This window comes from Rhinolophus hipposideros (genome assembly GCF_964194185.1).
Source record: "Rhinolophus hipposideros genome assembly, chromosome: 24".
NCBI lineage: Eukaryota > Metazoa > Chordata > Mammalia > Chiroptera > Rhinolophidae > Rhinolophus > Rhinolophus hipposideros.
This window is the reverse complement of record NC_138070.1, coordinates 14,000,889-14,017,220: the sequence shown is the minus strand read 5'-3', so window position 1 is coordinate 14,017,220 and position 16,332 is coordinate 14,000,889. Positions and strand designations below refer to the sequence as shown.

At 47.8% G+C, this 16,332-nt stretch overlaps 1 protein-coding gene across 12 annotated transcripts in view; it reads left to right on the top strand.

Moving 5' to 3' along the window:
- The window catches only part of ACACB (acetyl-CoA carboxylase beta), a 110,631-nt gene that overhangs the window by 23,411 nt on the left and 70,888 nt on the right, over positions 1-16,332 (top strand). For 8 of the 12 annotated variants that reach the window (XM_081037464.1, XM_081037461.1, XM_081037468.1 and 5 more), the window contains 2 exons: positions 12,290-12,422; positions 14,134-14,272. In XM_081037464.1, the coding sequence (XP_080893590.1) occupies positions 12,290-12,422; positions 14,134-14,272 (272 nt within the window). Of the gene's footprint in view, positions 1-1,508; positions 1,809-12,289; positions 12,423-14,133; positions 14,273-16,332 lie in introns of those variants that run through there. The other 4 variants (XM_081037471.1, XM_081037470.1, XM_081037462.1 and 1 more) reach the window with 3 other exon arrangements.

Genomic DNA, 16,332 nt, shown 5'->3' with positions numbered 1-16,332 from the left:
TAAGTGAAATCCCTTTTTTCAAAGCCCTGGGTTGAGCTAGAAGTGTTAGGATGTCTCTAAGGCTGCATTAGGAGAGAAGTTGCAATACCCACAGCGTGTTCAATGAATGTCAGGGTTTTGTGAATAGAGAATAAAAACCTAGAGCAATGCAAGTAAACTAGTGAGAATTCTCTCCTGCATGATCCTAACTGACTTTGGGTAGGGTAGGATGTTTTGAAATATCACCATTTCCTGATTTTAATTGTTTCCTTATTTGGAGGTGGTTACATTTAAATTTGGGTCATTTGGGGGATGAATACTTTTTGGTTTTTGTTTGAAACTTTAAAAAAATCAGCCCAAGTAGTGGGTTTCCTTTTTTTGGAGGGACTGAAGACAAAGCCACAAAAAATCTTCTAGAAACTCTGAAGAACTGAGAATTTTGTTCACCTGTTTTATTTATTTTTAAATCTCTTGTTGAAAGGTTCTTTAACATTATGGTTAGAGCACAGCTAACCAGTGCCTTCAGCACAGCTGCTTATACAACTCCAAGGGGAAGTCGCTGTTTTCGTTCTGGTCGTGTAGACGGCTCCCTCTGGAGGTGTGGCGCTGAGTATGCCTTTGGAAGGGAATCATTTGCAAACATTTACAGTATTTTTTGCTTGCTATAAATATAGGCTACATTTATTATTGCAGTGTTTTGGATCCTTTTTATTTATTATAACTACTTGGAGAAGCATTCACTCTTTCTATAATAGCTAGAATCAGTTTCCTTGAATTCAAGTCACCAGCTCTGTCACCTTGGGCAACATAGGTACATTTCTGGATTGCAGTTCCTAATCTGCATTATGGGGAGGGGGGGAACCCATAGTATTTCTGCGAGAATTAAATGAGACAAAGGCCTAAAAGAGCACTCAGTAAATGTGAAGCTTCCCAAAAAGAAGCTTCACAGGTCGTCTGGGGTCCTATTCTGTCTAGGAGACCTCATTTTAGTAGGGGACCCAGGTGGTTCAAAGTGTGTGCTAGAAGCCCACTGGGGAGAAGCAAGGGGATAGAGCATACACGTCCCTGGAAATAGAGGTGAAAGAATAAGCAAAAACAGACACGTGGAAGCAAAAAGTTGACTTTACTACGGGGGCTTTTACCAGGCGCCGTGGTGACAGCTGACTCCCATTTTAAATAACTTATTTTCCACCACTTCCCTATTGTGTGTGTATTCAATTGCTTGCGAGTTTTTTGGCAGCTGCCAATCTGTAGGGGGAGGCCATCGTAGAACTCTTCTACTGCAGTTGGGAGTCAGGCAGGACAGTAGGCAAGAGAGGGCTTTTTAAGTCCCGGGCATCCCACGCGGGGCGCTCAAGGTCAGCTGCGGCTCGGCGATTGGCCGGCTCGGGGGGCGGGACCCGGCCCGGGAGATGGCTGGGTCCGGATCCTGTCTGGGGCCGAGAGGCGGGGCCCAGTTAGGGGGCGGGACCCTCTGCGGAGGAGGGCTCCGTTTGGGGGCGGGGCTTGGGCGGGGCTTGGGCGGGCGCGGGCGCGTCCGCCTCCGACACTCGCGCGCAGGAGGCATTTCGGGATGGAGGAAGCACAGCGCGAAGCTGGGTTCCTGAAGGCTGCTGTACAGCGCGGCCCGAGAGGTGCTCTAGGACAGCGCCTCCGCCTCCCGGTCGTGATCTGGCTGCCCCGCTGGGCCCCGGGACCAGAGTTTGCTTCGGGGGGTTAGGGGGGGTGCATGCCCCGCATCCCAGCTGGAGCCTGGTGGGATTGGTCCGCGGGACGGTCAACATGAGCCCTGCCAAGTGCAAGGTCTGTTTCCCTGATCGCAAAGTAAAGTAAGTAAGGTTGCACTTTTAATGACCGTTGTCTTTTACAAACTTATGCAGCGTTCTCCCTACTTCCTGGCCCCCTCGCGAAGTCAAACCGTGTGTCCTCTTAGCACCACCCCCTCTTCCCCGCCTCCTCCCAAAGAAGTGCAGGCTTCAGTTAGTCCGTTGCGGCGACAGATCCCGCCTTGCAAAAACACTAGCTGGCCTTGGCAGTTGAAGAGGAGGTCGGATTTGGCAGTGATGTTGATTGGAGGAGGGCGCTCTGGAGCACACTGTAGGTGCGTCACGGTTGACCGGTTGGCGGGGGCCACGCTTTCCTCCTCTTCCTCCCCTTACCCTTAATGAAGGTGATGGTCCTGGAAGGCAGGTCCCCGAAACCTAGTGATTGTTAAGCCCTGGGCGAGTCAACGTGTTTCTGAGCAGGTATCACATTTTAAGGTTATTTTCTGAGCAGGTCAGTGTGGGCATTTTTGTGCTTGAGTGCTTCTTAGCCCCACCTGCTAGATTTCTTTTTTGTCTTCATTTTATGGCTTTTCTTTTTTTAAGTGACTGAAATGATGCTATGTTTGGTTTTGAAAATTCAGAATAGTATAGACAAGCAGAAAGGAGGAGCCCAAATCACCCATAACTGCCCCACCATAATCTTTATTAAAATTGCTGTATATCCGTTCTTACTGTGCAGTTACGTTTTAATTTATGAATAGGAAGTATACAGAACATACTGTATTGTAACTTGCTCTTTCAGTCGGCATTCAATATTCTACCACTGGGCTCAGCATACTGTTGCCTGCAGCGTGGTTGTGTTTGGCTTGCAAGCAAAGAATGGTTTTTAATTTTTAGATGGTTAAAAAATTAAGAGAAGAATACTATTTGGTAACATGAAAATTTCATGAAGTTTAACTCTCAGTGTCCACAAATAAAGTTTTATTGGAACATAGCCATGCTCATCATTGATGAATTGTCTATGGCTGCTTTCAATCTTCAAGGGCAGAGGTAAGTAGTGGGACAGAGACTGCCTGGGCCATAAAACCTGAAGTGTTTACTATCTGGTCCTTTACAGAAAACAACTGCCAATCTTTGTTCTGCAACATGTTTTTTCCTGGATCTGTAGTGTTCCTTTAAGTGGATATACCTTAAAATGTATAAGCAATCCACTATAAATAGTGGCTATTTGGGCTTTTTCTCCTTTTTTGCTAATACCCAGCATCATGAAGGACAACTTGGTTGCTAAGTCTCTGCCTCCATTCTTTGCTCTTTTCTCAGGATATCTTTACCCAGTACATAAACAGTCCCTGTACACCCCCCATGTGTAAGGCCTACATCTGGGAGCAGGAAGGGACACAAAAATGTTTGGGAAACATTACCTCTGCCTTCTAGGAGCTCTTGATCCAGTGAGGGAATTGGATGTTTTCTCAGTAACACCATCAGGGGCGCTAAGTGCCATTATTCCCATTTTACAGATGAGGAAACAGGCTCTCAGTGCTGGTGAGAATATACTGGGATTCACTTTCAGGCTGTCGCCCAGAGGGCTCTCTATTGGCAGCCAGTTTCTACCGCTTTAAGAGCACAACTCAAAAATAAGAAGACTTTCCTAATGTTGGACTAAAGGTTTGCTGAAAACTCGTTACTGCAGCTCGTGAGCATTCTAGGTAGTGAGCACTCTTGGAGCTGGAAGGGCCTTGGTTGTTTAATTCCTCTGATGGGGGAATCAGAAAGGGCAAGAGACATGTTCCAGACATACAGCCAGCCTGCCAGGAGGGAAGCTGACCTTGCAGTTGTTCAGTCCTTTCACAGAGGAGACTAACAGAGTCCTCGGGGAACCCTCCTAGAGTCTCTTGGGGTGTGTCCGTGCAAAGAGCCTGCAGAGGGGCAGGGTCAGGGTCTTTCTTATGCACTCAGTCATTTATGGAGCACAGAGGTCACATTTCTTCCACGTTTGGAGCCCTTATCTAACTCCTCTGGCAGAAATACTCAAGTCCTGGAGTATACTCAAAGCAGGCCACGTAGCTCACGAAGAATACTGTTTTTTCTTTTCTGATCTATAAACCTATTAAGTCTATTTAACATAAAATCATGAATCACATTTAATCGTACACTTTAATCCAAAAGAATATCTTTCACAAACCACTTTAATCCAAAAGAATAAACTTGGAGAGAAAATTGGAATTGTCCCTGCAAGTTCAGGCCATGTGGTTACCGTATTTATAATAATGTGAAGCTGCTTTAGTGGGTCACTGCATGGTTCCTCCCTTAGCTTAGAGTTGCTAAAAAGATGGAGTTAGACAGCCCTCCTCTGCCACTGAGTTGTGTGACCTTGAGCATATGCCATCAATTATTTGAATCTGTTTCCTCATCTGTCAATGGGGCTAATCCTAATAGAGCTTTACAGGGTTCTTGAGACTGTCCAGAGCTGGAGCCCAGCACTGTGCCTGATGCCCAGCCCTTGGGAGGTGCTGCTGGCCTTGAGCACTATCCCAGGTTGGCACAAACATTTGCACAACTGATAGCAGTAACGGCAGAATTCTGTTGTGAAAGAGGTCTGTGGAGTCAAGAGGCATTGAGAGCCTGTCCTGAAGGCTGGATCGTCTATGAAGGAGCCAGAACTAAATGCTGACCGGCATCCCTCGGTGTGTCCACAGGGCCAGAGTTCAGGGAATGGAGAAATGCATGTGGGTCAGAGTGATTGGAGATGGGCTTCTTGAAAGAGACTTGAGTTGAATGGGATGAAATAGAGTTGGGTAAGGGAAAGCGGAAGAATCTGGTCTTCAGTGAGTCCCATGATGCTCCATTATGAGTGATGTCACTGCCATGGGAATTCTCTGGCTCAGTCAGGCAAAGGGGGCCACCCAGCTAGTCAGCAGCCCTGGTCAGCAGGCCTGGTCGGTCACCCACCCAAGGCCATTTGTCTAGTTTGAAATGCTGGTTGTGAATCTATCTGTGGTTTTCATCTCTGCGTGTATGTTAGAATTTCCTGGGGGGGACTTTTTTTTAAATTGGGGAATATTGGGGAACCATGTGTTTTTTCCAGGGCCCATCAGCTCCAAGTCATTGTCCTTCAGTCTAGTTGCGAAGGGCGCAGCTCAGCTCCAAGTCCAGTCGCCGTTTTCAATCTTAGTTGCAGGGGGCTCAGCTCACAGTGGACCATGCGGGAATTGAACCAGCACCCTTGTTTAGAGTTCGCGCTCTAACCAACTGAGCCATCCAGCTGCTACTCCTGGGGGGGCTTTTGAAAAATGTAGATGCCTGGGTGCCCCCCAAACCCTCACTCCCAGGCATGATGATTGATTAATCTACGTGGAGACCAGGCATCAGTATGTTTTTAAAGCTTTTCATGCGATGGAGTGCACAGTCCGGGTTGAAAACCACTGTCTAACTCGAAATTGGCAAACCGGTTTTCCTAAAGGGCCAGCTAGTAAATATTTTCAGCTTTGTGGCCATATGGTTTCTGTTACAATTACCCAGTTCTGCTGTTTACTGCACCAGCAGTCATAGATAATATGTAATCGAATGGGCCTGACTGTACAGAAGTCACAGTTTATAGACACCAGACCCCTGGCCTAGCCAAAGTGGCCATCCCAGGAGGTGTTGAGAGGACAGGTGGCCCGAGATATTTCCATAGGTCCATTTATCTGGGACCCCAAAGATGAGTTTAAAGTGAAGAGCCTGTATAGGGCTCTACAATGTCCTTTGTTGCTTACTTGTGTGGTGCTAGGCCTTCATTTTTGTTAGCTCATCACCTCTGCAGTTACCCCCCATTGTAGAAAAGAAAAGGGAGGGAGGGGTCTTACGCGCTGGTTAATGCCAGGACCCTGGCCTGATGACACCATCCTGGGGCCCTTACAATGGTTCCCCTGCAGAGAGACACCTCAGCTAAAGCTCTTTCCTGTACGAGTATGTAGGCCAGGCCCAGTGCTGAACCCTGGCTGCGCGCTCCATGAAGCTGATCCTGCTGATATTATGAAATGTTTTCATCCTGCGAGGGAACCGAGATACCAAGGACTAAAGCAACTTTCCCAAGATTACAGAGGTCATAAGTAGTAGATTCCAGACTCAAAGCCTGAGCGATGGCTCTGGTCGGCCAGGGTTTTTCTCAGCTGAGGACTGTTGACATTTGGGGCCCTATAATTCTTTATGGTGGAGCCTGTCTTGGAAGCTTTGCAGGATGTTGAGCGACATCCCTGGCCTCTACCCACTAGATGCCAGCAGCCCCCCCCAAATTGTGACAACCAACTGTGCACACATGGCTATGTGTCCCCAGAGAGCACAGTGAGCCCCCCGCTCCAGTTGAGAACCCTGCATTACACATATTGCCTCTCAAATGCAAGTGCTTAGTTTCTAAAGTACAGACAATAGAGGTACTTCTGTTTATTTCCGTAAGCTTTCTGCCTCAAAATTAGATTCTGGGGGTCAGACAGAGTCACATTGGAAACCCAGCTCTGTTGCCTGCCAGTTGAGGTCAGTGGGCTTCTCTGAGTCTCGGTTTCCTCATCGTGAGCAGGAGATGATGGCTTCCCCTGCACAGGGCTGTGGAGATTCAGCAAGACGCCCCCAGTGCTCCATCCATAGTGACACTGGAGAATGTTATTTCCTCCCGCCTAATGTAGTTCTGCCTGATCTTGTGCTTCAGCAGCTGACTGTGTTTGGTGTTTGGCTGACAGCTCTGTTGTGTAGTTGATTGTACCTGAAGCCATTGCCAAAGTCACCAGGGAATATTTCAGTCTCCACACTTCACACTTACTTTGGAACAAATGCCGGCTGAAGGTCAGCCCTTCAGAGCCAATGTTGGTCGGCCTCCAATTTTGTCAAAAACAGATAAAAATAGTCACCAGCCTGGAGATGGGGCCTTAAACAAGCCACTCCGGCAGCATTGTGTGTGTTCACCTGCCTACTTTGCTGTCATGGGTTTGTGACCCACCTCATGGGCTCTGTCACCAGGTTTGAAATCAAAATGGCGGCCGCGAATGGTTTCCCCCCGGCCACACAATGGTGTCTTTCTCATGGTTGAGGTTTTCTTTGCTGCACTTTAGGTCACATTGCTCGTTGTAATGTTTGTGTGTATGGAAATGGGGTGTCTCAGACTTTCTGAAGCCAAGAGATCAAGCCAGCCAGCCAGGGAAGGCCGTGGACAGAGTAGGGAGAGTGAATGGATGGGGAGCTGGCCTGGGGAGAGGGGTGGCCTGAGGCCTTTCCTGGTGAGGTTGGGAGAGATGCCTTTGATCCTCTTGACCTCATTGCACTGATGTAATAATCTAGGGTGTACTGTGTGTCAGGTGCCATCTTTTACTTTTTATGTATTAATTTATTGAAATCTCACAACTCAATGAGGTGTGTGTTTTATCCTCATTTTAAAGATGAGGAAACCGAGTGCCTTACTCAATGGATACTGGGACTGCCATGGCTTTCAGCATCCCTATTACAAAATTAATAGCTTTTTTCTTGTTGAAAATAATACATCCTTGCAGAACATTGAACAAATATAGGCAAAAAAAAAAAAAAAAAAAAAGAGAAACCACCTCTAATTCAGACACCCTGTGATAACTACTATTAACATTTTGGTGTCTATTTCCCTTGATCAGGGGTCTGCAAATTATGGCCCTCGAGCCAAATCGGCCTGTTTTTGTAAAGAAATAAAGTTCTTAAAAATGAACTGAGCTACTTCCTGGTTAATGAAATATAATTAGGCTAAAAGCACTGTTCACATTTGCGAGATAATACTGACCTTCCAAAGTACTTTTTCTAAGTCCTATCTCATTGCAGGAGTTTAATCCTAGGAGGCTTTTTTTTTTTCAAGATTTTTATTGGGGAAGGGGAACAGGATTTTATTGGGGAACAGTGTGTACTTCCACGACTGTTTTCCAAGTCAAGTTGTCCTTTCAATCTTAGTTGTGGAGGGTGCCGTTCAGCTTCAAGTTGTTGTCCTTTCAGTCTTAGTTGTGGAGGGTGCAGCTCAGCTCCCAGTCCAGTTGCCATTGCTAGTTGCAGGGGGCGCAGCCCACCATCCCTTGCGGGAGTCAAACTGGCAACCTTGTGGTTGAGAGGATGCGCTCCAACCAACTGAGCCATCCGGGAACTCAGCAGCAGCTCAGTTCAAGGTGCCGTGTTCAATCTTAGTTGCAGGGAGCACTGCCCACCATCCCTTGTGGGACTTGAGGAATTGAACAAGCAACCTTGTGGTTGAGAACCCAATGGACCATGTGGGAATCAAACCGTCAGCCTTTGGAGTTCGGAGCATGGAGCTCTAACTGCCTGAGCCACCGGGCCGGCCCAATCATAGGAGGTTTTAGAAGAAAAGCTGCTTGCAATTTTTGGGAGGCAGTCAGGGTGTCTCAAAGGCCGGAAATCTTTGTTTATTTGTTCATTCATTGAGGCATCATGCATATTAAGCCCAGTAGAACAGAGGTCTTAATTGAAAATACATATCTTGTTGTGGCATATAAACATGATGGGTTTCTGTCATTCATTTCTCTTTTTGTTCCCCTAGCCTAGGAGTCTGTTTCTTCATCTCTGACAGGCAGAGCCTTTCCTTTGATGGTTCACAGTGGGGGTCAAGGGCAGACTGCAGGTTTGTCGAAGACATTTTCCCACGGGAAAGTATACTGAACGCAGAGACTTTATGTAGCAGAAAACGCCCACACCCAACATTTCCCGGTGTGATGGAAAGAGCCCCAGGCCTGCTGACTAGCTGAGTGACCCCATTTGCCTGGCTGAGCCTCAGTGTGTGCACCTGTAAAATGGAATTTCTCTTCCCTGACTGCTTATTTGCTTCCATCCTTGCTGTTCCCTGCTCGGATACTAGACGGCATCATGCTGGCGGTGTTCCTTATGATCAGTTTTTAACCCAACGTTTTGGCCCCTTGAAGCCACTCAGTCCTGGCCTCCCAAGATGCCTGATGATACAGTCCTCGGATACACCTTTGCGTGGTTAACCTCTAACATAATTCCTGGCAGGCGGCTTCCAGCTTGAATACCGCATGGCAGATTTAAGAGAGTGAATTGAATGTGCCTGCCGGGTTCTGCTCCTGTCAAAATCGCACCAAATGACAGCAAAGAGATTTAAAAAGAGAAAGAGAGTCCATGGCAGACGCCCATGAAGGGACAGAAGGGGAGATTAGCAACATTTTGGAAACTGGAAAGCAGATGAACAAGTGGTAACTGGTTTTGTAGAACCAAGAGGGCTGAGTGGTAAAGGGGCAGTGAGAAAAGCTGAAAACCTACTGGATGCAGATAGGCGCAGGGACTGGCAGTATTGGTGCATTGCAACTGGGGGTGAAGGGAGCAAAAAAATGGGGAGTATTAGGTGAAAGACTCCCAAAGCCCCTCGCTTTCTCTGTGTGGTTGGGTGCTACCGAATTTGCACCCCAACAGAAGCCAGGAGGATTGTCCTCTGGAGAGGGAAAGGCCGAGGGTCTTAGGACTGAGGACTGATGGGTACGGGGTGGGGGAGTGTGGGGCTTCTATTCCTAACAGGAGGGCAAGGATCTGTGCTGAATCTTGAAACCTGCCCTATCCCCCTCCCCCAGACCTGTCCCAATAGGTGCCCCTTCTTCCCCACCCAGCCTCTGGGTCAACCTTTCCTCCAGGCAGGAGACCCAGAGGATTTCTCCCAGAAGAATTGGACCAGTGAGGGAGGAACACTCTAATGACACTTGGGGTTCTCCAAAGCACAGCCCTCCCAGGTCACTCTGTGTTGAGCTCAGGGTTCACTGGCCTTATCACATTCTCAGTGCTTCTCATGAGCCCTTTAGTTCCTGCTTTTGGCCATGAGGAAGTAAGCGAAGCTTACCAAACGTGTGGGTACAGTTTCTAATATGGAAGGCAGGCCCCGAAAGAAGGAGACTTGGAAGAAACAGAAATCATATAGGAGATGAGAACTTGAAAAAGCTATCATTGGGCCGGCCCGGTGGCTCAGGCGGTTGGAGCTCCGTGCTCCTAATTCTGAAGGCTGCCGGTTCGATTCCCACATGGGCCAGTGGGCTCTCAACCACAAGGTTGTCAGTTCAGTTCCTCGAATCCCGCAAGGGATGGGGGGCTCTGCCCCCTGCAACTAAGGTTGAACATGGCACCTTGAGCTGAGCTGCCGCTGAGCTCCCGGATGTCTCGGTTGGTTGGAGCACGTCCTCTCAACCACAAGGTTGCCGGTTTAATTCCTGAATCCCACATGGGATGGGGTTCTGCCCCCTGCAACTAAGATTGAACACGGCACTTTGAGCTGAGCTGCCGCTGAGCTCCTGGATGGCTCAGTTGGTTGGAATGTGTCCTCTGAACCACAAGGTTGCGGGTTCGACTGCCGCAGGGGATGGTGGGCTGCGCCCCCTGCAACTAGTAACGGCACCTGGACCTGGAGCTAAGATTGAAAGGACAACAAATAGCTTGACTTGGAGAAAAGTCCTGGAAGTACACACTGGTCCCCAATAAAGTCCTGTTCCCCTTCCCTTATAAAATCTTAAAAAAAAAAGCTATCATTAACACTCTCCTCAAGGTTGGCAAGGATTTACACACATAGGAACAGGATACATCAAAAGGAACATTTGCAGACCAAAACCAGACATGTAGATGATAAAAGCATGATAGCAGAGAAGGAAAACCCCACTTAATGAAGTTAGAAGAGAAGGGTGAAGGAATCACCCAGAAAGTAAAAGGGATAGAAAATGGGAGAGGGGGAAAATACATAAGCTGGTGGGCCAGCCCATGAATTTCAACATCCAAATAATAGGACTTCTGGGAAGAATAGAAAAAAGAAGGAAGCAGGGAAATCACCAAAGAAATATTTGAAGACAAATTCTCCGATGTGAGTTTTCACATTGAAGGACTCCAACAGATCCCCAGCCTCACTGATGGAAACAGACACATACCCGAGCATATCCCTGTTAAATTGTGAATGCAGGACACAGAAGGTTTTGTAAGTTTCTGGATGTGAAAAAACAGATCACACACAAAGGGTCAAGGGTCAGAATGGCTCTGGTTCTAGCATCGTTGGAAACCACAACACAATGGCACCAGGTTTCCAAAACCCGGAAGGAGAAGGTTTTCCCTTTTAGAATTCCGTACACAGCCAAATGATAGGGTTAAATGTGAGGGCAGAAGGACAGTTCTAGAAGATGCATGGCTGTAAAACATTTAACCACCCGCTCCCGAATACCTTTTCTTAGAAAGCCAATGACAGATGTCTTCCTACTGATACAAAAGAGTCGATCAAAGAAGAGCAACACATGGGAGACAGGAAACAGAGTTCCAACATAGACTCAAAGGGAAACCCTAGGGTGACAGTGATGAGGGAGCCCAGTGCAGCTAGGAGCAGGACAGGCATGTCGAAGACATCATCGTCATGTGCCCTGCCTTTGTACCATCCTTTTAACTGGTTACAACTACTGGAGGATATGCCCTAGCAAAACAATGGAGTCCTCCAAAAAAGAGGGAGCCGTTTGATCCCCCAAATTAGGGATCAAGCCCCAAGAAAGGCAAAGGGAACTTAAGGATGTCAGCAAAGGGATGTCTGGAATCACAGTTGTGTGGGGGGTCTGGAGAACAGCTAGTCTAGATGAAAGGAGAGTAGAGGCTTCCGGGAGGGATGTCACCAATGGAAAAAAATAATGGAGACGATGGCTTATCTTATGTGTCCCAGGAGGCTATGAGAAGGAATGAGATGAATTAGCAACACATGCAAAGGAAAACCCATTGACTCCAGGAAAGAAAAAACAAAAAGAAAGAAAGGAAAATCTGGTCTTACTCAGCCCTCACCTGTGAATAATGATCCTGGACTCAAAATACTGAATAGTGAGTCCAGCAGATTACAATGTACCCGTATTGAGAGGTTGGGAGAAGGGAAGTGGATGGGATGGCCGAGGATGAGCATTCCTTCCTCATTTCTCAAGACAGGAAGCTCCACAGATGGGCTCTCAAATGGATGACTCACAAGATAGTACACACACATTGTTCAGAACGTGGAGATGTGTAAATGCCACAGAGTGATTTCCTCTGGTGTCGGGTTCCGGAGGGGGTGGGGCAAAATCCTCTTTTTTTTTTCTTAAAAAGTATTAACATATATTTTGTTTTGTTTTTGTTTTTTAAAAATTTTTTGATATACGCATACAGAAAAGTGCATGAAAGTGGTCTATACTGTTTAACGTGTCCGAAATATTGGAATGTGTGACTTCCTCCCTGGTCATACCCTTCCACCTGTTGTAAGCTTTTTGGTATTATTTGAGTTTCTACATTATGGGCACATAAAGTAAAACTTGAAGATTACCAATCTGAATATACAGCTTGTGGGGAGAGGGTCGGGATTTATCCTGGTTTATTTGTGCGCTAGCCTCTTGAGTCCCCTTGTGAAAGAAATGATTCAAGGTCCCTGGGCAGGGACTGTGAAACAACAGGGGTCTGATGGGCTTCCACTTCTCTGTGGCTTTTATAGGTGCCAGGTGCCCCACTCCCTCCCTGAGCGTCACAGGCTTCCTGGCTCATGCATGTTTGTGCTGTTCCCCCTGCAGGCCCAGTATGTCAGGACTCCACCTGGTGAAGAGAGGCCGAGAACAGAAGAAGATGGATCTGCACAGAGACTTCACCGTGGCTTCCCCAGCCGAGTTTGTCACGCGCTTTGGGGGGGATCGAGTCATTGAGAAGGTACAGTTGGGGTCCTGGCACTCTGGGTGGGGCCAGATGGGGTGGGAGAACCAGCCGCAGGCTGGGTCCTCACACTGCAGAGAGGGGGCGAGGGCCATCCCTCCTCTCTTGCTAAGTGCTGGGTGCTGGACTTCATGAGCTTTTCACCCTGATGAACAGCCTGAAGCAGCAGGTGCATGACCCCATTTCACAGAGGAGGAGACTGAGGCCTCTGAGCAAGATCAGGAAGCTCCCCGAAGGACCCTGAAGTACTTTAGTGCAAGGGGTTATTTCCGTGGTTATTAGGAGGGAAGCATAAAACCCAGCCCTGCCCTGTCACGGTTTGCAACTCCTTAGAGGAGAGAAGATCCATGTACGAGAATGACAGTAATGAGACAGCTAAAACTTGCCATTTTTGAAAGGAGAGAAAGAATGCTGAACCTAAGCCAGGAGCTTTGGGGTCTGTCAGCTGTGGCCCCTCGTGGGATATCACATCTAGGCTCAGTTTCCCCTTCTGTGAAGAAGAGACAGTCACATCCCAAATCTCTAATGAGATTTGGCTTTCAGGGCTGTTGTGAAGGTTCGTCAGCTGTGTAAGGGCCTTAAAATCATGGCCTTGCTGTGAGCCAGAGCTTTGAAGCCAGGTGCCTAACCAAGTCAGTGGTTGGCCAGTCTGAGCTCCTTATGTGGGGCTGAAGCCAGAGAGGGAAGGGAATTGCCTAATGCCACACAGCAAGTCCATGATACAAACGACGACTGAAACGAGGACCCCTTCTGTTGCTCTCTCTTGCTGAGGACAGTCAGCGTCACTGCCTTTCCTCTTGACTAAACCTGGGACCTTTAACCTTAGGATGCAGAGGCAGCCATGGTGGGCCATTCAGAGCACAGGGCAGACCCAAGTTTTACCAGCTGTGCCACCTTGGGCAAGTGCCTTAATTCCTTGAGTTTTAATGTCTTTAACCCCAAGTAGGGATAATACTAAAACTTCTTTTGAAACAAAGGACTGTTATGAGGATGAAATGAAATATGCTGGTAAAATACATTGTATTGTAGCTTAGTATATACTAAACACTCAAAAAATGTTAAGTGACCATGATGGTGCCATTCCTTTATCAATTCCATGAAAAAGGAATTGAAAATCATTCATTTATCCATCCATCCATCCATCTATCCATCATTTATCTATCCATCCATCCACCTGTCTGTCCGTCCATCCATCCGTCCATCTATCCATCCATGCACCCACCACTCCGCTAATCCATCTATCCATCCGTCTGTCCGTCTGTCCATCCATGCATCTGTCTGTCCGTTCGTCCATCCATCTATCCATCCATCCATCCATCCACCCACCCACCTAACCACTCATTCATTTACCCATTCATCCGTCCATCCGTCCATCCATCATCTGCCTATCTGTCTGTCCATCCATCCATCCACCCACCCGCTCATCCACTTATCCATCCATCCGTCCATCTGTCCGTCCATCCGTCTGTCCATCCATCCCTCCGTCTGTCCATCCATCCGTCCGTCTGTCCATCCCTGCATCCATGCAGCTGGAAGACTTTTAGCACCTGTTCTGTGCTGGGCTGTGTGCTATAGAAATACAAAGAAGAATGACATGGTCCAGGTACTGCAGGAGGCTCTGCAGCCGTGAGACGGACTCTGGGAGGTGTGCAGCCTCCAGCACAGGTAGATGAGCAGCGCTGGTCCCTTCCTCCTTTTTCCCATCCAGGTGCTCATTGCCAACAATGGCATTGCTGCCGTGAAGTGCATGCGCTCCATCCGCAGGTGGGCCTACGAGATGTTTCGAAATGAGCGGGCCATCCGGTTTGTAGTCATGGTGACCCCGGAGGACCTCAAGGCCAATGCAGGTATGTGGGCCTTCACTGCCCCCTACCCCCAACGTGCCCCATCCTTACTTGCCCTCACCGCTTCCACCCCACTTAGGCAAGTTCATTCTGAACCCCAAGCAGAGACCCAGGGTACCTCTCATGAGCCTGCATTTATTCTTTATTTAATTAAAATATCTGCTAATAACAGGAGTGACCCATGTGCCTTATAAAAATGCAAATGGTTAACGTGCAAAGCGGAACTCCCATCTTTGAGAAATGTCCATGTTACCACAGATGGATGTTTTTTGTTGCATATGTATGTACTGTATTTCAATCATTCATTGTCTTCAATCATGAATTATCTATTCACTTATCTCTCTATTAGCCTCCATTCTGTACAAAAAGTATAGGACGATTTGCTTTTCCCCCTGAACAGTCTTATCCCTTTACAGACCCTTCTCCACATAGCAGCCAAACTGATCTTTTAAAAACACAGCTCAGGTCCCATCATCTCCTCCTTAAATGATTCAGTGGCTTCAGTGCTGTTCCCAGCCCCAGCAGCCTTGGCCCCATCCCCTGAACCTGACCTCCTTGGACACAGGCCTTGGGCTCTGCCCTACATGGATGCAACCTCTTTTTAACTCACAACAAACAGTGAGGACAGGTTTCATTATTAACCCCATTTTACAGATGAGACAGTTGAGGCACAAGGACATAAATCACTTGCCCAGGGTCGTACAAATGGCATGTGACTATTATCTTAAAAATAAAAAGGCCTTTCAAAGCGAGAGTCAAAAAGCATTTGTTTGAGATCAATGAGAATAGCTATTCCAGATGCACTGATTTGGGCAGAAACCCAACTAGTGTTCCGATTAGGAGACAAATGCAGTGGGAAGGGAAGGGAACAATTACATCAATAGAAGTAAGGCAGTTCTTTTTTTTTTTTGAAGATTTTATTGGGGAAAGGGAACAGGACTTTATTGGGGAACAGTGTGTTCTTCCAGGCCTTTTTTTCAAGTCAAGTTGTTGTCCTTTCAGTCTTAGTTGTGGAGGGCGCAGCTCAGCTCCAGGTCCAGTTGCCGTTGCAGTTGCAGGGGGCGCAGCCCACCATCCCTTGCGGGAGTCGAACCCACAAACTTGTGGTTGAGAGGATGTGCTTCAAACAACTGAGCCATCCAGGAGCTCAGCGGCAGCTCAGCTCAAGGTGCCGTGTTCAATCTTAGTTGCAGGGGGCGCTGCCCACCATCCCTTGCGGGAGTTGAGGAATCGAACTGGCAACCTTGTGGTTGAGAGCCCACTGGCCCATGTGGGAATTGAACTGGCGCCCTTCGGAGTTAGGAGTACGGAGCTCCAACCGGGAAGGCATTTCTATTGGTGCAGATAACAACATAGTGATGTTAATTCCAAACAGCTGTTATTAATTTTCAGTCCAGTAGTCAAAATAACAGCTTTCTTGTTGTCTTTGCAAACAGTTTTTTTGGGACAAAATGTTGTCCTAGGCAGGGTCCAAAAGTTATTTTGCCCTGTGTTAACATTCCGTCAGATGTGCAAGGCAGTTCCTCTGGCATGGCAGCTCTGGCTCCATTTATTATTGTTTTTTTGACATGGCACAGGCAGGATTGGAACCCAGGGCTGCCTGAGAGGCCACCACTTTATCCTATGGATTTGCCATCATGCTCAGACCAAAATTTCAGATCCTCACTCAGGCCAGTTAAGGCCCCACATGGGTAGGCGCTGCTGGCCTCCTGGCCCGATTCGTGCCTTTTGCCCTCCATCCCTGGGTCCCAGCTACACTAGCCTCATTGGTTCCCGGGCTGGCTTTCCTATTTCCTGTGTCAGAGTCTTGGGATGTGCTGGACCTTCTGCTGACAGTGCCTTTCCCTGAAGCTCTTCGCATAGCAGGCCTGCACCCCTCCATGCCCCAACATTCAGTTCTTACCGTCCTCCTGTGTGTCTGTCTCAGGGAGCTCCGACACTGACCACAGTCCGTAGTTATGTTCGTTTTCTTGTTTATCTTCTCCAACATGAGAGTAAAACTCTGGGAGGAGAGGGTACTTATCTGACTTCTCACTTTATAATCCCTGGGACCTCCCCGGTGT